This window comes from Herpailurus yagouaroundi, unplaced genomic scaffold, assembly GCF_014898765.1.
Source record: "Herpailurus yagouaroundi ecotype Mexico unplaced genomic scaffold, PumYag 217, whole genome shotgun sequence".
Taxonomy (NCBI): domain Eukaryota; kingdom Metazoa; phylum Chordata; class Mammalia; order Carnivora; family Felidae; genus Herpailurus; species Herpailurus yagouaroundi.
This window is the reverse complement of record NW_024412448.1, coordinates 4,719,754-4,743,547: the sequence shown is the minus strand read 5'-3', so window position 1 is coordinate 4,743,547 and position 23,794 is coordinate 4,719,754. Positions and strand designations below refer to the sequence as shown.

At 55.2% G+C, this 23,794-nt stretch overlaps 1 protein-coding gene across 4 annotated transcripts in view; it reads right to left on the bottom strand.

Annotated features, from left to right (window-relative positions):
- Positions 1–23,794, bottom strand: part of RPTOR (regulatory associated protein of MTOR complex 1) — a 350,527-nt gene that overhangs the window by 190,131 nt on the left and 136,602 nt on the right. For 3 of the 4 annotated variants that reach the window (XM_040456616.1, XM_040456619.1, XM_040456617.1), the window contains 2 exons: positions 12,925–13,083; positions 681–827 (listed from right to left, as the gene is read on the bottom strand). In XM_040456616.1, the coding sequence (XP_040312550.1) occupies positions 681–827; positions 12,925–13,083 (306 nt within the window). Of the gene's footprint in view, positions 1–680; positions 828–12,924; positions 13,084–22,380; positions 22,446–23,794 lie in introns of those variants that run through there. The other variant, XM_040456620.1, reaches the window with a different exon arrangement.

Here is a 23,794-nt window from a genome sequence, read left to right as displayed (position 1 = left end):
GCACACATGCAACCACAACTGTGCATGCACAAACATGCACACACACACACACACACACACACACACACACAACAGGGACAATAACAAAGATGTAGAACTGATGGCTATGCCCAGATATGGGGCCGTTTCTCCTAAAATCTGCTTTATTTTAACATTTATCCCAGAGGCAGAGGCCACTGGAGCACAAACCAGCTCTAGTAATGTCAGCACTTAACTAATGGTCACATTCGAAATGACACTAAGCAGGGCGCCTGGGTGGCTCAGTCGGTTGAGCGTCCGTCCGACTTCGGCTCAGCTCATGACCTCACGATTCGTGAGTTCGAGCCCTGCATCCGGCTCTGTACTGACAGCTCGGGGCCTGGAGCCTGCTTTGGACTCTGTGTCTCCCCCTCTCTCTGCCCCTCCCCTGCTCACTCTGTCTCTGTCTCTCTCTCAAAAATAAAATAAACATTAAAAAAAAATTTTTTAATGACACCAAGTAAAACGAGATGTTAAAAATACGCCCGTAAGTTTGTGCCGAGTACCTCCCGAGCTCCGTCATCGAATGTCCCACGTTGCCCGGAGCGTTGGGACAGCCCTCCCAGTGGGAGAACGAGGGGAGCCCTGCGGAGAGTCCAGCCCCCACCCCCACAGGCGCCCCGGCCTGCAGCGGACACCCGTCAGGGGCGCGAGGGCCTCACCTCCAGCTCCTGCTCCCTCTGCAGGGCGAACTGTTTGAAGGACTTGACGATCAAGCCGGCGTTGGAGCAGTCGTAGACGAATATTGACGGGCTGCCCATCCACGTCTGCAGGTCATAGATAGACAGAGGGATGTACTGCGTGTAGTTCTGGAAAACAAAACACGGGGCGCGTGGGAGTCAGGCCTCCTGGGCTGGACCGCCAACCCACACCCGCGCCACGAGGAAGGGGGACACGTGGGGCCTGGCGGTCGGGGCGGTCTCGAGCGGCTGCTTCCACACGCTGCAAGGAACAGCCGCCCGCCACCTGCCCGGGGGCGCGAGTGCGGGGCGGCCGGCACGGTCTAGGGCCCCGCCCCGGAGCTCCCCTGCAGGTGCCAGCGGCTGGCCGTGTCCTGGGAACGCGAGCCCCTCCCCGCAGCGGGACTCCCCTGCACGTGTCCTACCACACCGGCTCCAGCGTTTACCTTCTGCTCCCACCCCCGGGACCCAAACCGCAGCCTCCTCTTGCAAACTCAAAGGATGTGCGTGCACACCAGTGGCCTCTGTGGCTTCCGGGTGTGCTTATGGAACTGCTGCGCGCCCCGCCTGTCAGGGGGATGAGCTCTGGGGAGCTGCCGAGGCCCCTCCGATGTGCGTGTTTTCCCCACGGCACCTTCTACTTCAGAGACACCCGTAAGCGCTTAAACCTCCAGATGATTTAAAAAATCACACTGAGGGGATACGAGTGGATTCGGCCCTCTGATTTTGCAAAATCACACAACAGTAATTTATTAACATGAATCCGCTAAGAGCAATATTTTTCTGGACAGCCTGTACCGCTCGGTACTCGAAAACACTCCAGTGATTACTGGTAAACGCAGACAAGGACGTTCCTCGTCTTTAGAGAGACGGTCACAAGTCTCACTCAAAGGCAACCCGTTTAAGCAATTCTTCTGCACGGAACACCTTCGCCTATTCGCCCTTCCTCGGCACGGACAGGTGAGTGGTGACGCCGGCAGGAATCAACTCTGCACGCTGACAGTGAAGGCGGCCGTGTTTCCTACAGTGGAGCCACAAACAGTGGAGCCTCTGGCAGCGCCAAGAGGATTGTTTAAACGCAACAGGAAAACAGGACGGAGGACAGAAAACCAAAGAGGCCCGAGGGAAGTCTGTCACGAGGGTGGCTGGCGGAGGCTCTCTCGACGCACACAGCGCAGCACCAGATCCGTCGATCGCAGGATGAGGCCACGTCCGGGGACACGGGTGCGTGCGCGCGAGGGAGCAGACACCTGTACCCCGGGAGGGGCACACACATCCTGTGCCACGTCGCCTCGCCACCCCGCCCTCCTCTGCTGGCCTGCCGGTCGTCACTGCACTACGTGAGAGAACGCGGGAAACGCTGTCTCTAAATACTCTCACCGGAGGATGCTACGATGTCAGTGCTTCCCTAATGAATCTATGCAGTGAGTGCATGCCCGACCAAAACACCAGCGGGAGTGTTCCTTGATGGAATTTGACAAGCTGGTTCTAAAGTTAGTGCAGAAGAGAAATGCACAAGAATAGCGCAAAAAAAAAAAAAAAAACCCCACCATTTTTAAAGGAAGAATGATGAGTAGGGACTCGCACTGGCAGATATTAAATATGCTATAAATCTATGGTAATTACAGGATGGTATTAGGGAGGATGAGAAAAACAAATCAACAGAGAAAGTCCAGAAATAGACCCGCATATATAATTATAACGAAGGTGGCATTTTAACTCCGTGAAGAATGAACGATTCAGTACGCGATACTGTAAAATCTAACTAGCCATTCAATATTGCTGAGATTCTATGTACAAAAGAAATCTAGATATATTTTTCTTTTTTTCTAATGTTTATTTATTTTTGAGAGAGAGAGAGCGTGAGTGGGGGGAGAGGCAGAGAGAGAGGGAGACACAGAATCCGAAGCAGGCTCCAGGCTCTGAGCCCAACATGGGGCTCGAACTCACGAGCCACGAGGTCATGACCAGAGCCGAAGTCGGACACCCAACTGACTGAGCCACCCAGGCACCCCTAGATAGATTTTAAAACTAAACATAAAAACAGAATAAAAGGTTTTTATTTATTTTGGTGCAAGAAAGGCCTCTTAATTCACAAAACTTAGAAGACTTAAAGAGAAATACAATAAGATAAAAATTACATAAATCTGATAAGGCACACACCAATGACAAGCAACTCGAGAACACAGTGGGCACCGCGCACGTGACAGGATGTTTGGAGGGCGCGTGTGTGTGAGCTTCTGCTCGGACCAGTGAAGATGAAACAAGGAACACGCAAACAGGCAAAGGATACAAACGTGCAACCCGCAGAAGCGGCGGGTATGATGGAGGATTGGGGAGAGAGCTTCACGCTCTGGATGGATCGTGGAAACACAGATTACAACGAGAACCATCTATCTGCCTCTGCGTTTGTCTTCATCCAGCAGAGCGGAAAGAAATGTAAAAGATGAACAGATCAGCATGTGTTCCACAGGGCATCGGTTTATTGTTGGCAGGCGTGTAAATAAGGAAGCTTTTTCAGAAAGCCGTTCGCTAGCACGTGCAGGTTTCAAACGTACAAGCCTTTGACTCGCACGTGTCCATCCCACAGGAAAAGTTGCATCCGCACGGAGAAATGTACGTGCGAGGACGTACGGGACTCTTGCTGGTAAAAACCTGCCAGCTATCTAAATGCCGGCAGGGAGGAGGCGGCTGGCCTAAGCTCTGTCTCCTCCTCCTCCTCACCAGGTAAGCGCAGGAGTGACCCACATACATCCACATCGTGGCACGCGGCACTTCAAGCCACGTGGCGCTTGGAGACTGAGCTGGCTGGTGGGTGCTGACGAGGAGAGACACCCCAGGCTTGCCATGATTTCGAAGGTGCAAGTCTTAGAACATCGCACAGACGACAGTCCCATCTTGTGGGAAGAAAAGGAAAGGGCTGTGTGTGTGACGCACAAACGGCTAGCACCTGAGTGCTGCCCCGCCCACGAGAAGTCCGTGTCCGTGGGACGGGCGGCCCAGATCAGTGGCACCGACAGGACAGCACTGAACCACGAAGGGTGGTCTTCTCGGGCCGGGCGGTGCAGGTGTGCGTTTAGGGACAGAGCTGTGTTACTCCTGCTCCTTTGGTACCTGCGTGCTCTTGGAATCTTTCACAACAGAAATTACTTGTGTTTTCTGAGAAGACAAGACGCACTCAAACTGTTAAGAGGAAGGAAAAGGGTCATCTCCAGGGTTTACGATAATACACTCCCACATCCTTCTAATATTTGTAACCAGCAGGCATCACGCGCCACCTGCAGAAGAAGGCTTCCGCAAGCTCTCCGACAGGCAGAGCGGAAAGGGCGTAAGGGCCTCCGGGGACGGTGGGGAAGAGAGACCCTCTCTGCGCCCACTCCCCAGCACCCACCCTGCCCCTGCTGACGTGCAGCCCCCGCTGCTGGGGTGGGGGGAGAAAGGCAAAGAGAACCCTTTAACTTTAACTGGGCGGGGACATCCCCACGCCCCTGGGAATTCATCGCGTTTTTACCTGCTGGCAACACGCTGTGTGCCGTTTATTTGCCGCCCACAACAACGTCCTCGGCTCAGCGGGGAGCGGCCAAATACAGCTGGCAGGGTCCTGACCGCACTGCCGTCACCACTTCATCCGCCTGACCGTCGGGAAAGTGCCTTCCGGGGACAGGCCGACAAGGCCCCAACACAGCACAGAGGCGTGACGTAAAATACATTTCAGCAGACCGTGTTCTCAGGCCTTGCCTTCTGAGCTAAAATCTAAACTTTATATTTCTCCCAAGTCAAAAGTTTCTTAAAAAATGTTTGAGATACAAAGTTAATTAATGGCAATTCGCTAAAATACTGTAGCTCTAACGTACTAGGAAATCATGATTTCTCCTTCCACTCCCTGTGACCGCCGGCCGCCAATGACAGGCTTCTAGTGGGTCCTCGGCCACCCAGTCCCTCTGGGGGCCAGACCCTTCCCCATCTTCTGATGCTCACCCGAGGGGGGCAGCGTGGCGAGAAACCTCGGACTCTCCAAACTGTTTCCACTTCACAACTGTTACTTACGGAGGGACTCTCATCGGAGACAGACCACGGGGACGCCCACCGCCGAGGGAGGCTTGCACGCGGCACATGCACCCACGCTGCCTCTGAGGAGGAGCCGGCTCCTACGCGTTAGCTGCGTGTGCAGCAACGTGCAAGTGTGGACCCACCGGGAAGTAAGAAAATCAACGCTGTTCGATCACATTGAGGAAAACGGCCTTTGAGAACCAAGTCTTATTAGTTCGTGAGCATGTAGATCTCATTCCCATCTCAGAAAGACCCCGGGCGGCTGGTCAAGCTTCAGGCCAGAGCTCCCGCCCTGCAAACCCCCGAAGGGCGGCCTGCACCATCGCAGACACAGCTGTGGAAGAACAGCATCCAGAGCACAACCGTTTCTCTGGTCCCACGGCACGTTCCCACGTCGTCTCGGTGGAACCACCGTGCACAAGTGCAAGGCCCCCCCCCCCCCGTGCACAGAGGGCGCCCGGAGCACCCCGAGGCTTTCAGGCAGGGGCTTGGCTCTCCACCCCCCCATCAAAGCCACAAGTAGTGAGAATTCCTCACCAGAGCCTCTCTCCTTTCTCTTGAAAAAACGTATTCGAGGCCATGTTTTCATTTCAAACAAAGAAATACAAATAGGGTTCGGACAATTTATTCATTACAATCCATTTTATCTGTCAGGTTATATTAAACATTAAAAAAAAAAGAAAAGCCCCCTTGCTTCATCAGACTGTCTTCTCAGGTGAGTCAGTGGCAGAGGCAGCAGCAGAACAAGGGCCAGGAGAGAAGGGCGCGGGGTTTCCGGGGACAGCAGCGCGCCTCCAGAGAAGCCGTCCCCGTTTCGGAGAAGACGCTCGGTGCACCTTCTGCCAAAGTCTCCAAGTGTGGGTCAGAAGTCCCAGCCACACTGACGTGGCCTCCTCCTGCGGGCCTTCCAGGATTGCTGCCGGGGCCGCACTTCCCCGTGAGCCCAGAGATAGAGCCGCGGCTGCGTCTGGACGGTCATCCCGCGTCCCCACCCTGTGGGGTAATGCATGCGGCTGTCCTCGGAGGACAGGACTTCTTTCCAGAGGCCGCCCAGGAGCGGGAGGGGCCAGCCCGGGCGCGGCAGGGGTCGAAGAACAGGGCTTGACCACCGGGTGCGGCGGTCGGCGGTGCGGCCTGAGCCACGAGCAAACTTCCCGTCCCTCAGAATCCTTAAGGCCGAAGCCGCGGTGGCTTTGTTGCCACTTCCTCTGCCTTTCCTTGATTACAGTTAAATAACCGATCGCTCCCCGAGTAATTCTAAGTAAGTATTATTTAAGTAATAGAAGTCACTGGTTTTTGAACCTGCAAGTCTCCATCAAACAGTGACATTCCGATCCTGCCTTACGTACAGTTCGTTACCGATCCTGCTGAGAAACGGACCACAAAGGCCTTTCAATGCATAATTATCAAAAACACACACTTGTAATTTGTAAAGAGCAACATTTGTGCCAGGTCCCCTGTAGCATTTGTTTTGTTACTTTATCCATATTGAGAGCGGCAAAGAAAAAAGAAAAAGAAAAAAACAAAGCTGTTAATTTCATCGTAAGCTTGAATTGTCTTTTCTGAGGATTTCTGGCGCTTTCTGTTTGTCTGCAATAGTTGAAGGAAGACCGTCAGTAAAAATTCTGTTTCTTCAGAAGTGCTGGAAGACTTCGGACTATTTCTTTATAAGAGCTTGAAGGTTTAAAAAAAAAAATACGTGATTCCCTTGGTGTTAAGAGATATAAAATCTTAACTGATTTCTCTGCTGCCCTGTACCATTTGAAAACCAGATTTATGGAGCGTGTGGGGCTGATCGCCGGCATTTCTCCTAAGTTCCAAGGCCCGGCTGCTGCTGCTGCTGTGGGTCCGCGACCCGCACCTCAGGGTCCCCGGCGTAGGCAGCACGGGCACGCGGTACAGACACAGGGCACCCGCTCCTCAGTTCTGGCGCCACCCGTACACCTCACGCTTCACGAATCAGGAAACATTTTGCTAGTAAGACGATATTGAAAGAAAAATATCCAGGGGCACCTGGGTGGCTCCGTCGGTTAAGCGTCCGACGACTTCGGCTCAGGTCATGATCTCGCGGTCCGTGAGTTCAAGCCCCGCATCGGGCTCTGTGCTGACAGCTCAGAGCCTGGAGTCTGCTTCAGATTCTGTGTCTCCCTCTCTCTCTGCTCCTCCCCTGTTCATGCTATGTCTCTCTCTGTCTCAAAAATAAATAAACGTTGGGGCGTCTGGGTGGCTCCGTCGGTTAAGCGGCCGACTTCGGCCCAGGTCACGATCTCGCGGTCCGTGAGTTCAAGCCCCGCGTCGGGCTCTGGGCTGATGGCTCAGAGCCTGGAGCCTGTTTCCGATTCTGTGTCTCCCTCTCTCTCTGCTCCTCCCCTGTTCATGCTATGTCTCTGTCTCAAAAATAAATAAACGTTTAAAAAAAAAAAAAAAAGAAGAAAAATATCCATTCATCCAGGAGTCAATCTGTAAGTAGAATTTCAACTACAAATTCAATTTCTTTGATCGATACAGGGCTATTCAGGCTTTCTAGTCCATTCTGGGATTTTTGGGTTTTTTTGAGACAGAGAGCATGTACGTACCTGTGCACGTGCACGAGTGGGGGAGGCGCAGAGACAGAGAGACGGAGATGTGGGGGCAGAGCTGACGCGGGGTTCCATCTCACAACTGCGACACCACCGCCCGAGCTGAAATCAAGAGTAACCGACTGGCCACCCGGGTGCCCCTGGGTCACTTTTGACAAGTCGCATTTTGTAAGGCATGTCCCATCCAATTTGTTAAGTTTAACGGTATAAAATGTTAATATGTCCTCGTGTATTTGACATCTGTAGGATATGTGGGGACGTCTCCTCTTTCATTTCTAAGTGTGGATTGTGTCCTCTCTGTTCTCTTGATCTGTTTGCTGGAGACGTGTCAGTTTAAAAAAAAAAAAGTGAGCTACGTTAGCTCTCTCCGCTGCTCGTTCTCCATTTTACTGATTTGTCTTCTACTTGCTGTGAGTTTAGCGTGTTCATCGTTTTCTAGTCTCTTAAAGGAGAGACTGAGATTTTAACTTTACGCCTTTCTGCCTTTCTGCAAAAAGATTTAAGGGCATACGTCTCCATGCGTGCACTGCGTTAACTGCATCCCGCAAATTCTGGCAGGTCTTGTTTTCGTTATTCTTCCATTTGGACTCTTCTCTCCTTTCCTTTGTCGTATCTTTTTTTGACACGAGTCATTCAGTTTCCAAATGTTTGAGGATTTTCCAGATATGCTACGAGGCCAGCTTCTGTAGTCACAGAATAGATTCTGTATGATTTCAGTCCTTCAGACCTCATGGAGACATGCCATTCTCGGAGGACACCCCCCTGCCCCTGACATGTGCACCGCGCAGCCGTTGGGCACAGGCGTTATATTCACCGATTCACAGCGACTGACAGTACTGTTCCAGTCTTTTCTATCAGTAACTCATTTCTTCTCCACCAGAAAAAATACATTATGTCTGGAGTTTTCTTTGTGAGAAAACGATTAATCATCAATCTTAGTTTTAACCTACCAATTACTGACAGACGGTTATCCAAAGCCCCAACCGGAATTATGGGTTGGTTGCTTCCTCTCTTTGCTCCTGGCAATCTTGCTGTATGTATTTTGAACTCTCCTATCAAGCACATACATATCCAGGACGGTTTACGTCTTTCTGATGACCTAACCATTTGTCATTGTGAAATGTCCCTCTTCACCTCTGGCAACACTCGTGTCTCAAAATCCGTTTCCTGATTAGTACTTTGGCCCCCTCAGCGCTCTTACGACTAGTTATTTGCACGACACACAAAGTTTGGTCTTGCTTTCAATCCAGCGTGATATAAACTTATGAAAAAAGCCAGATTAAACTAGAATGTGGGACACTGTAGAGAAAACGGGTCTGGGTTCACGGAAAACACAACATGCACTGTTGAGTGAATGGAAACAGGAGTCGGTCACAGAGGGGGAGGAAGTCTTTACAAAACACACATCTGATAAAGGACCTGCATCCAAACTGCAACACGAATTCTAAAAAGTGACTAAGAAAACAGCCCTGTTGAAAAGTGGGCCAAAGATGCGGGTAAAGAAGGCTACAGATGGCCCCTAAGCACCTGGGAAGACTCCACACCAGGTCATTAAGCAAAGGCAAGTTGAAACAACAACGAGATAGCACCGCTGAGCTAGCAGCTGATAGCACATTGACAGCAATGAGATAGTACCTGATGAGAAGGGCCGACATCCAACCACTGGCAACAACACGCTGGAGGTGGGATGGGGAGGGCCAGGAACTCTCTTTCGTTGCTGCTGGGAAGGCGAACTGATGGAACCCCTCCGGAGGACAATTTGGCCATTTCTTAGAAAGCCACACAGACCATCTGATCCAGCAATGGCACTCCTAGGTATTTACTCGAATTAGCATAAACCTTACATCTACGCAAAGACCCGCACACACAGGTTTATAACAGCATTATTCACAACAGCCAAGAAAAACCAGAAGCGAGCAAGATGTCCCTCAATAGTGGTCCATCCAGACAACGAAGCGTTACTCAGTGGTAAAGAGAAATGAGCTATCAAGCCACAGAAACACACTCCTTGTTGGAAACAGCCAATCTTAGAAGGCTACACACTGTATGATCCCAACTAAATGTCACTCTGGAAAAGGTAAACCTACAGAGACAGTGGACGGCCGTGGTTGCCGGGGCGGGGAGGGAGGCAGGAGGGGCGAACAGTAGAGCACGGGATTCTTAGGGCAGTCAGACTACCCTGCAGGGCACCGTAATGGTGAGTGCGTGCCGTGACGTATCCGGCAAAACCCAGAGCACGTACGACGCAGAGTGATCTAACGTGAACTATGGACGTTAGCGAATGACACCGGATCAATGCTGCATTGGAAGCTAGTTAATGACACTGGACCAACACTGGATCACGAATTGCGGCAAATGTCCCACATCAAAGCCAGACCTTAATGATGGAAACTGAGGGCGGGGGAGGCAGGGAGAGTGCAGGCAAAGTCTCCTTCTCAATTCCTCTATAAAACTAAACCTGCTCCAAAAACTGAAGTCTATTAGTAATAATAATTTATTAAAAGACCGATGTGTAACTATAGTAACCCACTACAAAAAGACAATAATAAAATAATTTCACTTGGAAAAAACGCAAAGAAGGACCTATATCCGCGGAGGCAGTGTGTGAACCTGGACTGGATCCTGGATCCCAAACAAAACCAACAAACAAACACTGCTTATTAAAACACAGCTTTGAGGGGCGTCTGGGTGGCTCAGTCAGTTAAGCGTCCGACTTCAGCTCAGGTCACGATCCCACGGTCCGTGAGTTCGAGCCCCGCGTCGGGCTCTGGGCTGACGGCTGAGAGCCTGGAGCCTGCTTCCGATTCTGTCTCCCTCTCTCTCTGCCCCTCCCCCATTCATGCTCTGTCTCTCTCTGTCTCAAAAATAAATAAACGTTAAAAAAAACCAAAAAACAAAAAAAACCACAGCTTTGAGATGGTCGGAAGCACGTGGACATGCTCTCTGTAGTAAGTGATGCTACAGAATCGATGCTAAGTTTCTTGTTATTTGTTATTTTATACCCACCAAATATCTACTAAGAAAACAAAAAAGTGTGTACAGATAAATTATAAGGAACAGTAAGAGAAGAGCAAAACTGATAAACATAAAATTAATGTACAAAAATCAACAGCCTTTCCATACTCCTTGGCAAAAACTTACAGAACACAGGTTTTACAGTAAACATTTATAACATCAAAAATATACAGAATCGGGGTGCCTGGGTGGCAGTTGGTTGAGCGTCCGACTTTGGCTCGGGTCATGATCTCACAGTCCGTGAGTTTGAGCCCTGCGTCGGGCTCTGTGCTGACAGCTTGGAGCCTGGAGTCTGCTTTGGATTCTGTGTCTCCCTCTCTCTCTGCCCCTCCCCTGCTCATGCTCTGTCTCTCTCTGTCTCAAAAATAAATAAAAACATTAAAAAAAATTTTTTTAATATACAGAATCTAGGAATATATCTAACAAATGATGCAAACTTGTATGAAATTATGAAATACCACTGAAAGGCACCTAAAAAAGAACACAGTTTGGTAGACTCAACGTTGTAAAGACGCTGAGTCTCCCCCATCATTAATCCACTGATTTACAAGTTGGTTCAACAGTCTCCGGGATGATCAAAGCACCAAGAACAGCCAAGACGCGACTGAAGAGGAACAAAGAGGAGGAATTCGCTTTCCCAAACACCAGGAATCACTGGAAACCTACGCTCATTAAAATAGTTTCCTGGCACAGAGGCAGGACCCATGGAGCAGAACAGAGCTCAGAAACACGCCCACACACTATGGAAACTCGATTTCGTTCAAAGACGACATTAAATAGTGACGGAACAGGTAGGTATCCACTGGAGGGGGGAAAAGAATATGAACTCCTACATAACAGTATGTACAAAATCAGTTTCAGGTAGATTAGAGACCTAAATGTAATGGACGAAAATACAACCCTTGTGGAAGAACACAGAGAATACTTTTGGGAACGACTGGGGGCTCGGGCAGGTGAGCGACCGACTCTTGATTTTGGCTCAGGTCATGGTGTCGCGGTTTTGTGAGTTCGAGCCCCATGTTGGGATCTGTGTGAACTCTGCAGAGCCTACTTGGGATATTCTCTCTCTCTCTCTTTCTCTCTCTCTCTCTCTCTCTGTCACCCTGCCCCTCCCCATTTTGCACTCTCTCTCAAAATAAATAAAAAATGAAAACTTAAAAAAAAAAAAAGATTACTTTTTAAATCTTGGCATGAGGAAAGTCTTCTTAAAGACACAAAAAGTCCGCACCGTAGTGAAAGACTGACCAAGCTGACCACTTGGACGTAAAGAGCTCCTGTCCGTTAAGGGACACCAAGCCATATTTCAGGGAGGACGTTCGCAATTCCTAACAGTGATAAAGGGCTGCTGTCCAGAAGACGAGGGATTCCTTCAAATCAGTGAGAACAGGACGCAGCAACCCCAGTGACACATGGAGGAGCTGGCACTTCGAGCAGAGGAAGGCTCCACGGCCGGCACGCACGGCAGAGGACGCTCGAGGGCACGGCCACCGGGGAGACCCGCGCTGGCCCCCACACCGAGCAGAAAGGACAAACCCTGACCACAGTCTGGGGAAGAAGGTGGGGAACGGAAGACATTTGGGCAGTGTGCGACAGGAAGACGACAGAGCCACTCAGAAGCTTGTCTGCACAGAAGGCACCAAGCAGGTCCCGGGACGTCCCCACAGCCAGCGGCAGGGGACTGGGGGAAGGGGGAAGGGACAGCAGGGACCGGTCTTCAGAGCGTGACACAGAGCGAGAGGGGCAGGCACAGAAGGATCCCAGTCTTGTCAACCAGAACGCACCCAACAACACGCCTGGACAGCCACACAAGAGTGGGGACACTGTAAAGGAAAGCGCGGTCGCGGTAAACTCGAGATCCACTGGGATCCTAGCGGGGACAAGGGAGGCTGCACTTGAGGAGGGCACAGGGGCTCTGAAGGCGCAACTTCTGAACCGGCGGTGGCCACGTGGCGTCGAACCCTGCACCCTTCCAGGCGCTGCCTTTCACACCGCGTGAGCCGAGAGGACGCAGCCGCCGCCCCACCACAGGGTGGGCGCGACACTCGCCGCTTGCGGCCAGGAAGATGGCGGAAGGGGTGTCGCCTTGGAGGAGCTGGAGGCGGGAGCACCGCCCTGGGGAGGGCAGAGCAGAGGCCGCGTCCACAGGTGTCGCGGTGGGCGCTCTCTGGAACCCGTGCACTGTTTTGTTTCGTCAGGAAATCGCGGGTTCTCTAAGGAAGACTCCGCCTGACCTGAGAAACCGTGTCGACCGTGCGAGTCTTGCCTCCTGCGGGGAGAGCGCACCCGAGGGCCACACCAGACAGCGTGGCCCAGACGGTGCCCCGCCACGCGGGCACGAGAGCCGGCACCTCGAGCCTGCTGCCCAGGCCTCGCCGCTGACACGGAGACGATCCCACGGGTCCCCGCCACACGGCGGGCCCGCCGCCCTGTCCAGCCCGACCACATCCGGGTCCGCAGAGGCAGGGTCTAGACGGCAGCGGAGCCACGGGCGGACGGGACCCGTGGCCGAGCTCCCACGCGGAAACGTTCTGTGGCAGAGAGACACGGGCGGGGCTCCCAAGGACCTCGGACGGAGCTCCTACCTTGTTGAAGACCCAGATCTCCCCGTTCACGGTGGGCCTGGGCACCCCGTGGCCGTTGTAGTGGAAGAGGACCCGCTCCTCCTTGGCGTTTCGGCGTAAAGACGTGCAGAGCTTTTTCACCTCATCCACGGTCGGGTCGAGGCTCTGCTTGTACCGGGCCTGTTGCGGGAGAAGAAATCGAGAAACTCACCGTGGATTCGCGGGAGCACCCGGGACGCACCCCCCATTCCTGCTCTGAGCGGCGCGTGACCCCGCACACGCGAGCCCGAGCTTCTCCGCCCCTGAAAGCGGGCGATGGCTCTTTCAGAGGCTGCCGGGCACGTGCCCCCACCCGACAGACGCTCCTTGGGAGCCACCGTGACGGTCCCCCCGGGATGGAGAGGCCTGCCGCACGGCCACGCTGAGCAAAACGTACCGCCGCTGGGATGCCAGGTATTTCTCAGAAACACTCAATCCTTCCGGAAGAACTCTCTGCGGGAGGCTGCAGCATAAGGCAGCAAGAGAACCGCAGACAGAAAAGGAAGACGGAGGAAGGACCCCGACGGCCCCTCCCCCTCGCCACCTCGGCCCGGCTCAGCCCCCACCTGCTCCTGCCTGGACCCTCACCCATCGAGGCCAAGGGCCCCCCCGAATCAGCAGGGCCTAAGATGAACATCAACAGCCCTTATACACACGACAGTGAACAGTTACAGGACGTAAATGTACAGAACGCCCATTTCTAAAGCAGAAAAGAAGATTGAGCACACAGAAGTAAACGACGTGAAACATAAAAAAACCCAGATGAGGAAATTTTTAAAAATTCTCCTGGAAAATATGAAGGAGGCTTGAAACACGGAAAGACGTTCCCACTTAGGTAGATACACCAACAGTCTTTTCTTATCGTTTTTTAAGCAAGTTCTACGTGAGACACGGCACCGAACTCATGACCCCGAGACCAAGAGTGGCACACTTACCGAGCTGGCCGGGTGCCCTGGCACCAACATTCTTAGTATATCTGTTCTCCCTGAGTTTACCGCCAAATCCAATGCATTTCCCATAAATATAACAGGCTATTTACTGCTTCCAAGAAACTGCCACTGACATTCTCATGGAGACACGACCACACAAGAAGGGCCAGGAACACAGAGAAACGGAAACCACGAGGGTCCAGCCCTCCCACGCCCCCAGACACCCTCCACGATCTGTCTGATTGGAATGGGGAGGCCGGAGGGTGGGGGGGCTACCCCACAAAGCCCACAGTCATACCCAGACACCATCTCCTGGATTTCTGATTTTATTTCATCAAAACCAGTTCTAATGCCCAGCCGACCTAAGCGCAGAAACGAAGCCATGTGGTGATGCTGAAGCTGGGAGACGGGCATGTGGGGCTCACCCGAGGGGCCTACTTCATATCTATTCGGTGGTGAATTCCCAGTGAAGACAGACTGAGTAAATCTAGAACCACACTGGAAGACGGAGGGGACGTGATGTGCATGGAATCTCTAACGCCACACGAGGACGTCAAAACCATGCCCCAAATTGTAAGTCAATAAAGAGCAGCGTAAGAATGCCCCATAAAAAGACAGCCGTATCTCCTAGAAAAACACAGCTAAAAGGGTTTGCTGCTAGGTAGGGATTACGCGCCGACTTCTAAAACTAACGTGTATGTTTATTACTTGGATGAACTTTTAAAACTTTGCTTGAAAAGCTAAATAGAAAGTAACACAGTGATGTCACCCGAAGAAAGCAGCGGTCGGAACGCGGAGCACACACAGTGCCGGGGCCGGGCCGCTGCCACCCGTGCCCGCACGGCACTCCGCGCACCTGCTGCCGGGGAAGCATCCCCGTTGTGTGCGAAGGGCGGCGGGGAGAGAGCAGCAGAGACAGGAAGCAGCTAGAAGGCCTGAGGACCGCACGCGGCTTCCAAGGACAAGAGGCTTCCTGATCCTTCAAAGGAAAATGAGGCGTCAAGGTGGAGACACCAGCGGGGACACGCGGCCCGTTGCACACGGGAGTGGTCTGTAATCAACCACACGAGACCCTTGGAGACAGGCTGTATCTCACAGTCCCAAAGTTATCAGCAGATGCATAAATATGGAAATTTCGGGATGGTGAAATTCACAACACAAGTTTTTCCAGATTGTCCACACTTCCCACGCCTGTAAGCAAACTAACCCAAGGGGAGCGCCCCTGTTCTTCCGCAGACAGTTTGAGAACCCTGTGCTGAGGCGCAGGTCGGGGTCCAGCCACGTGGCCTTCCCCTCCCATGTCTCCTCCATACGGGCCAGGATGCTCCTCGTAAAGTAAGGGTGTCACAGAGGAGGCTCGAGACAAGGCTCACATGTACGCGAGGTTTCCAAGTTCACTTTCACCACCAAGGCAGCGTGAACTGATCTGACGCTGACAGAGGCTGTGGGTCCCCTGTGTGGGGGCTCTGAAGGGCTGGCCCGCACGGAGATGGTCCATGCGGGAGCAGGGGCTCGGGACGCAGAGGGCAGCATCCTCACCCACGTGTTCTGGAAGCACCCAGCTCTTGTGCACGACTCCTGCCGGGACCCTCGGGGCAGGGGCGCCTGTGTCTTCTTTCTCTGGCTCACACACACCGTTTGTTACACGTCCGTGTGTGACCGTGTGGTCCCCACCGGGACCGTGAGGCCAGGCAGCACGGGGCTCTGTCTTTACATCCCTCCCACGGCTGCACACAACACACTCAGTTATTAGGGACTGATGTGACGGACACTGACCTCTATCGTTAGTAAGGAAACAAGGAAAAGGAGAGTCCTTCCTGCTGCTGACGTGACACGAGTGAATCCCAGCGAACTGCTAGGAAGTCCGTATGTAGACGTCTTTGGGCGCTTACCTGTTCGCCTTAATTCCTGCTACTCCGCTATTTGGAATCTGCATGTTTAACAGTGAAGAAAATAATAAACGTCAACGTTCCTGATTTGTCATCGGTGAACCGTGGATTTGTGCTCGGAGTGAGACAGAGCCAGGGTCCTGGGTCCTATCAGCTGAATTTTCGTTGGCCCCATAAAACAAGATGAGGGTAACCGATAAATGGAAATCCAGTTCTGGGGCAGACAGGGAACATCTTATCGAGATAACTTGGACACATCCCCCAAAACCACATCCGCACAAGCACGCCGTGCCATCGGAAAGTGAGTTACAGGCAGAACTATCTAGAAGTTCAGTCTGCAAACGAACAGGATAAAGACAACCGCAGACCAGGTAGGAATGGGGTCAATCTGTGGAGCCTACTTTCAAATCCCCCAAATCCCCACCCCCAGAAGAAACCCCCAACGGAGCACAGGACCCCGGTGAACACCCAAGTCACTGTGACGCGACCAGCGTGGCCCCGAGTTTGGACCATCCAGTGACTGAGGGCTGCTGTGACGACCACACTGGGCAGCAAACCCCTCCCCGTCTTGGTAGACGCTTTGATCTGGGCCTTTTCATAAATTAAATACCCGTGCGTCCTGGCCAGATACGCAGAAGTAGCTAGAGGTACTCCGACCATTTCTGCTCCAGGAGCCACAGCGGGCGCACACACAGGGCCCGCGGGCTGAAGGGGAGGGAGCGGCCTTGGGCGGGAGCCGACCTCAGGGAGTCCCGCTCCGGGCCGTGTTTTTCCTATTTCCAGGAAGGCTTCTGGGCAGCTCATGTAGGGAAGAGTAAAGATGGAGGCTGAGTCACAAAACAACTTCAAAGGGCGCTGAAAGGAGTTCTGACTTCGCGATTTATTATCCCTGTGAGCACAAGGCGACTAAAAACATTTCCATTTACTACCGAGAGCAGTAACCAGTAACGGGGCATCGCCCTGGAGGGAAGCCCAGTCGTGTGTGTGCACAGAGCCACCCCCCTGGGGGCCGGGGCCATGCATGCCGCAGGGGCGCTGCCTTTAGATGCACGGGACCCTGTCCCCAGCAGCAGCATTTCCACAACTGGGGTGAGGAAACGGCTGTCGGATCGAACCGAAGGGAGAGTTCCCAAATTCGCAGGAGGCTGTGCGCGGGGACAGACGTCCTCTCCGACCACAGCGGGGACCAGGTGCCAGTGGTGGGGAGCTTCCGGGGAACGCAGGGTCTGCTGGGAGAGCAAGGGCAGGGGTGCGGTGGTGGGCGCCGTACCCCTCTCGCGCCGCCCCTTCTGCCGGGCTACGTTACGAGGACACTGACCGAGATTGCGGCGGTTTTATTAGGCGATGTGAACAAAACAGGAAATCAATCTCACCGCACGTACGTCTATCCCCCCGACCCACGGGCACTTCTCTCCTGAGGCCTCCTGCCACCACACGCGGAACAGTAATCCCCGCTGCCGACCATCACGCCCTCCGAGGACACCTCCGCCCCCACTTCGAACTGTCACAGGCGCACGGCGACGGCAGCACACGCACAGCCCCGACGGGCCCCCACCAGGCTTCCCGAGCACCGTCCCGCCAGAGAGCCGAGCCTCGCGGAGCCGCAGGCAAAAGGGGGAGAGGGTAGGATGCCTCGTGCCCACAGCCCGGCCAGGCGGGCGGGTCCCCGGAGGTCACGCTCACACGCGCCGTGCGCCCCCTGGTTCAGGAGCGCGGCTCGCCACCCTGGACGCCTGACTCTGCTCACGCGCATCAAAGCCACCGACCCTTAAAGAGGACAGGACAGGCTGCAGGGTCAGAAAGGCTTCTGAAGTCGCGGCCGCGGGCGCAAGAGCACGGCACTGGCCAGGCAGCCGGCCTGCGCGAGGCAGAGACAACCAGAGGGGCAGGGCCCACACTAAACCCCAGGTATCGGGGAGCCTCCAAATTTGTGAATTCTTCCCCAGTGGCTCCCTCGCTCCTCGGGCTACAGAAAGCCCCACGCGCAGAGGTGAAGAGTTGCTCAAAGACAAGGCACCCCAACACAGGACCAGGCCACACCCGGAGACCTCACACCAGGTCCCAGGAGCAGCAGGCTGCCGGCTCTGTGGGGCCTGCGCCCGCTTCACAGCCCCGGGCCACTGGGCACCTTCGGAGGGGACGGGACAAGTGCTTCCCGCTGCAGCCCCCGCGTCACTCCTGCTGCCACAGCATGCAGCCTTCCTCACTCTGCCCTCCCCCACGCGGCGACCGAACCGGGGTTCGGCTCCAGGGCAGGACCACCCACCCCTCCCGAGATCAGTTCCACGGGGCAGTGCTGTTCTCCCAAGCCACGCACGAGGCCACGGCTGACGTTCCTCAGAGACGTCCATAGAATCAGGGACTCGTTATCGCTGACCTTGGCTCCACCAAGGTCTTCTCCTGCGGGGTCGCAAACAGATGATTTAGCCTCGCTTTCCACCTAGGCACAAAAAGGACCATTAACAGACGAGCATGAAAGGCACCACAGAGATGAATGATATGCCTCCTGGGGTTTTATGCGAATTAGTTAGTATTTTTAAGGGCTCTGAAATGAGAAGCACTGAATTAAATGTCACCACGCCATAGCGCGGTGGCAAAACCACAATGCCTGGATCCCGGCCACAGGGTCTGAGGGCAGGAGCGGCAGAGAAAGCATCGAGTCGCACACGAGGTGACACGCAGTCCCTGCAACGCGGCCCGCGGTGGCCGGCATCCTGGCTCCAAGTCCAACCCTCCGGACGCAGCCGGGCACGTGTGTGGAACTTCCGCGGGAGGCAGGCGAGGAAGAGAAAAGGCTGCCCTGTGGCTGGACGAAGGGGAGCGTGGCCCCGAACCCCTGGCCCCCACGCCGTCCGCCTGCCCCTCGGTGACACCGGGCGGCCGCCTGCGCTACGGAGGCCCGAGCGGGGCGTGCGCCGCGTGCCCGCCTTCTCGTCAGGCTCCTCCTTGCGCAAGGACAGACCCCGGGGGGTCACCAGTGTGCCTGGAGCATGGGGGGTCGGGGGCTGCGCTTGAGGGTCCCGTCCCCTGACAGATCCCGCAGCAAGGAGGCCCCGGGCAGCGCCAGCACCGCCCTCTCCTCTCCGGGGTGTCGAGCGGAGACCACGCGGCCTCGCCCGGCCAGGCGTGAGGGTATCAGCGATGTTCCCGCTCTCCTGTCCTTCCTCGGCAGCAGAGAAGGAAGGGGCGAGCGAACATAAAGTTGGAATTTGGGCCGGTTTCGTCCCTGGTCTGGGGTCTCGAAAATGTCTCACCCTCCGCCCCTTTCCAAGTAGGGAGCACGGACTTCCGGGAAATGCTGGGCAGGAGGAAGGCCGGGTCTGCTCACAGGACAGCTGTCCTAGGCGGTAGTCCCACACGGCAGGCTCCAGGCCCTGGCAGCTCAGGGACTTTGTGCTCCTGCCTCTCAAAAAGCACTGCTTGCTGCTACAGCCCCTTCCGTTCGCACTAACCCGACCTAAGCCAAGCCACCGCACGTACGGTCACCACCATCACGGTCACCGCCACCCTCACCCTCATCCTAACCACCCCCAGTATCATCACCACCGTCCTCAATGCCGCTGCCAACAACACCACCGTCAGCCACAACCGTCACCGTCATCAATTTCTTACGTGACAACTTCCTGAGGAACCTGCCAGGCTCGTTTGGCTCGATCCAAATCCATTCCTCAAGAAACTCGGTATGTCTCACTTGCTGAAAACCCTTTGATGGCTTCCCACGGACCCCAAAAACTCTTCAGAACGGCCCTTCAGTCCCTGCAAAACCTCGTCTGCAGAGCCTCCGAGAGTCTACGCTCCGGGCACAAGGAAGTATCTTTCAAGTCTTATGTCCTTACCCACCTCCTAGCCCTTGTCCGGACCCTCTTCCTACTTTTCCTCGGCCCCCAATTCCAAGTCTTGCCTGGGCATTTCCTCTTCCTTCTTCAAACATCAAGTTAAATGTGAATTCTCGAGAACTCACTCTCAGGTACTCCCAGAAACGGGTTAGGTTCCCCGTGCCAAACGCTCCCATAGCACACGTAGGTCCCTGACCGCAGCACGTATGACCCTTGACTCCACCTGCTTCTTACCCCTCTGTCTGCTCTCCGTCCACCTTCTTCCTGCCCCGATTGGTAAAAGTCCTATGAAGGCAGGGACCAGCACTTCCCTGGTCAATACCTGGCATGTGGTTGGCACTTAATAAATGTTTGTGTATGAACAAATGATAAAGACTCACTGCTAGAGTTCGCAAAGCCCAGCGACCTCCTCCCAAAAGAGCTGTTCTGTTGGAGTACTGGAGTATCCCAATTGCTTAGGATTTCAAAACCTCCGGTTCTGCTGGGACGGAGGACGGCGGTGAAGCTGGTGCCTGCGCCACAGAACCCAGGCCCCGTGGCAGATGATGTCCCGCCTTCGCAGGCTGGCCTGCCGCCCCAAACAAGCTCAGGGCGGACGCTGGGGGCAACGTGAGCGCCCGCGGACGCGCCCAGCTAATGCAGCACGGCGAGACGCGGCTGGCACTTTCTACAAGCAGGCACTCCTGGGTGGACAGGTGACCCTCCCGAGAGCCACGCCGTCTGTCTGGTGTGAGAAGCCAGGAGTGAGAGAAGATTTACTTTGTCACTGGCAAAGGTACACGTCTTCCAAGGTTTATAATGGCGTGAAAAGTAACGAGAAGACCTCTCCCTTGTCCGGACAGCTCCGTGGAGATGAGAGGACAGAGGAGCAGCGGGGCACCGAGACAGACACCTGACTGCAGGCTGCAGGGGGGCCTCCCTAAGGCAAAGACAAAGCAGACAAGAGCAAACGCAGGAAATTAGATGGCAGCGGGGCAGGAGTGGGGCGGACGGCTGACTGGGTGATCCCACTCCTCCGCCTTGGCTGCAGGACCAGCGTGAGGAACGGCACGGCGTCCGCAGGGGCAGGAGTGCACACGTGGTCATGACCTCGGCACGGATGACCTCTCCTCTTCAAGCCATTCCGACACATCGCTGCTGTACTTAGACCGTCCTGTAGAGTCATGAGGCCTTCGCGGCCAAGTGCTCTGAGGCTCCCGTCGCCAGCCAGGTCCCCAGCGTCCGACGAGGCTCCTCACTCCCCCAAGGCTCAAGCTCCACCCTGCGTTCCGTGGCTCTCCTCCCCAGCCTCCTCCCTCCAACCCCGGGCGTGGCTGTAACTCAGCCTCCCTTGTCTCACACCACAAGCTCCCCGTGGGTGCAGCACAAACCTACGATGGAAGAATCCCTTGCCTTGCTCCTCGCGGGCCCACGCCCCCGGGCTCCCCACCTGAATCGCTGGCGTCAGCCGGTTCTGAGTCACTGAGACCACGCACCTCGATCCCGTCCCTCCCTCCGCTCTCCCCCCCACACCCCCTTCGTCTGGGGCTCCCCAGGCCTGGCTCAGTGTGCCCGGGGCATGTCCCTCACACATGGCTGTCCTGCCTCTGCTTCATCGGGGGTCAAAGGCCCCCGACTGTCCTCAGGCCTCCTGGCCAGCCTCTCTCCACGTCCTTCCAGTCTGGCAGAACTTTCCTTCCCAAGCACACCATCAGGCCACTCGCGTCCTAAAAGCGGATCCTTGGTGGTGGGGCCCACTGCACTGTCCCCACGGGAGCACCGCCACGCCCAGGCACGGAGCACAGCTCCGTCAGCCACCTGCCCCCACCAGTCCTCCACGGGTCTGGCTGCGCTGGGCCCCTTGGCCGCCCTGGCCGGGCCTGAGCAAGCTCTTGCCTCCTCCCGAGGCTCCTTGCAGCTCTCGGCCCACAGGGGCCACCTCTCACTTCTCTGTGAGAACGACGTGGTACGCCTCGCCTTCCGACACCAAGCTGGTGAGGACAGGACCCTGTGAAGTTCCCCAAGTCCCCATCTCTGGACACACAACAGTCATACAGGGAAACTGCAGGGCACGAATTCACGGGTGTCTGAGCAACGCTGACTTTACTGACCTATCGTTTATCTGAAATTAACCACAGCACAACTGCATTATCCCGACAGAACTTTGCTCATCCCAACATGGACCTCGGAGCCAATCCGTGCAGTACAAATTCAATCTCCCGCTCGATGTGCACATTTTCTTTCCTCTTCCAGTGTTTCCGTTATCTCCTAGTAAGATGCTATCTGTCTCATTTTTTCTTGATGGTATTGTGACACTGGGCTTTGCCCCCAATCCCTAAATTTAAAAAACAAAAACAAAACAAGCTACCACTTCTCTTATGACTTTAAATGGAGCACCTGAGTAGTTGAAGTATAAGCAGGAGGTGGGAAGCGATGTTTCAGTCAATAACCCTCCTTGAGAATCTCTGCTGACCCAAAGGACTCCCCCCCGCCCCCCCCCAAGGGCTCAGGCTGACGGCGGACGCAGCGCTGGCTCCCAGCACCACACACACACACACGGCTGTGGTCTGCATCTAACACGGAACTGGTGTCCTTGCAAACTCGCCACGGAAAGACGGATCTTAGACAAATTAAAACCGCCTCACAAACAAACCAACCAACCCCCAAAACCACACAAGCAGCCACAGCCCGTGGCAGGGCGGAAGGCGGAGGCGTCCCGAACCGGCCCGGCCGCTCAGGCAGCGGCCACGCCCGGTCCTTCACGCCCTCTGAGTTCTGGTCACCTGCGGGCACGACCGAGGTCACTTGGTTTCAGAAGCCGAAGGAGCAAACTTCAGAAGAAGTCTAGAGACACAGAAGTCATCGACCACCTTCCGGCAATTTCTAGTACCCTTTCATATTATTCTGGAATTTTCGCTAATGGAAGCGGAACGCATTAGGTCGCCCCCTCTGTGTCGTTGTAAATGACCTCTCGGGGGGACCTGGCTCTGCGAATGGCCAACAGTAATGGGCCTCTCCACATGCAGGGGACATCGTTCGGGTAAAAGGCCGTTCAGCTTCAGGCCTCGCTGCCCTGCATCTGCCCAGAGAGCTGACTGGACTTGGATTCACGTTTGGTCCGACAACCCAGGGCTCCCTTCTACTAAGCAACGGGTTACCTCTAAGACGTATTTTTGCTTTTTCACAGACTCTCCCCTCCACTCGTGGCGCACGGTCAAAGCCCCAGCACGTCCTGTGCCAGCAGTCGGCCCCACCTACCTCAGGGGTCAGCTCAGTAGCCGACGGGCACATTTTCAGGTGTCCCGCCCCACAAGCCCCACCCCGACTGGCCAAGGGCAGGGCCGTCTCCGAGGAGGCTCACTGGCGCGAGACGCGGGTCTGCACCACCCGCCCCAGACGTAAGATCCGGGTGACTTTCGGGGGCCGACGTGGGCTGCTCGCCCTGAACCCCACATCGCACCTCTGGACAGGCTGCAAGCAAACCGAGTGCCAGCGAGGCCTCTCTGGGGGGTCTCCCGCTCCTCCCGCTCCTCCTCCTCTGCACCCCGGGGGTCAGCTCTGCTAGGGGTTCCTCACCCCTTGGGCACAGTCTCTGTCGGGGCTCCCAGCCCTCGCCGCCCGATGCCGGACGGGAGCTGCCGAGGGGAGGCTCTGCTGTGCCCACTGGAGAGGCCCGCCCCTCTGCCAGAGTTAGGGTCCCCGAGACGGAAGACCTGGGATCCGGCCACGCATCGGTGACTTATTTATCAGCATTCCACCCAGGACCATCTGGGAACCACCCCGAACCTCCACTCCCTCCTGAAATAACTAGAACGGTCCTGCCTCTGCCCACTTCACAGGCTGTGAGGACGACGTGAGCAAACGCACGGCGGGGTGCCTGGAAAACACAGCCAGTGAGGAGAGGAGGGCAGAGGACACGCCAGCTACCGTCCCGAGCCCTCACTTACGCCCGCTCGCCCACCCGCACGAGCACCACGCCAGCCAGGCATCAGGAGCGCCCCCGCTTTACAGACAGGGAGCTGAGACACAGAGAGGTGCAGTAACCACCACAGGTCACACAGCTGGCGTGTGGCAGGGCCCGTTTCAAGTCAGGCAGCCCGGCTCCGGACTCCCGGGTTTTACCACTCAGTCAGCGGAGCCCCGGGAGACTGACGGAGAGCCTTCCCACGTGTTGGCAAACTGGGGGACAAGCAGGAGACAGGAAGACATAAGGGACAGG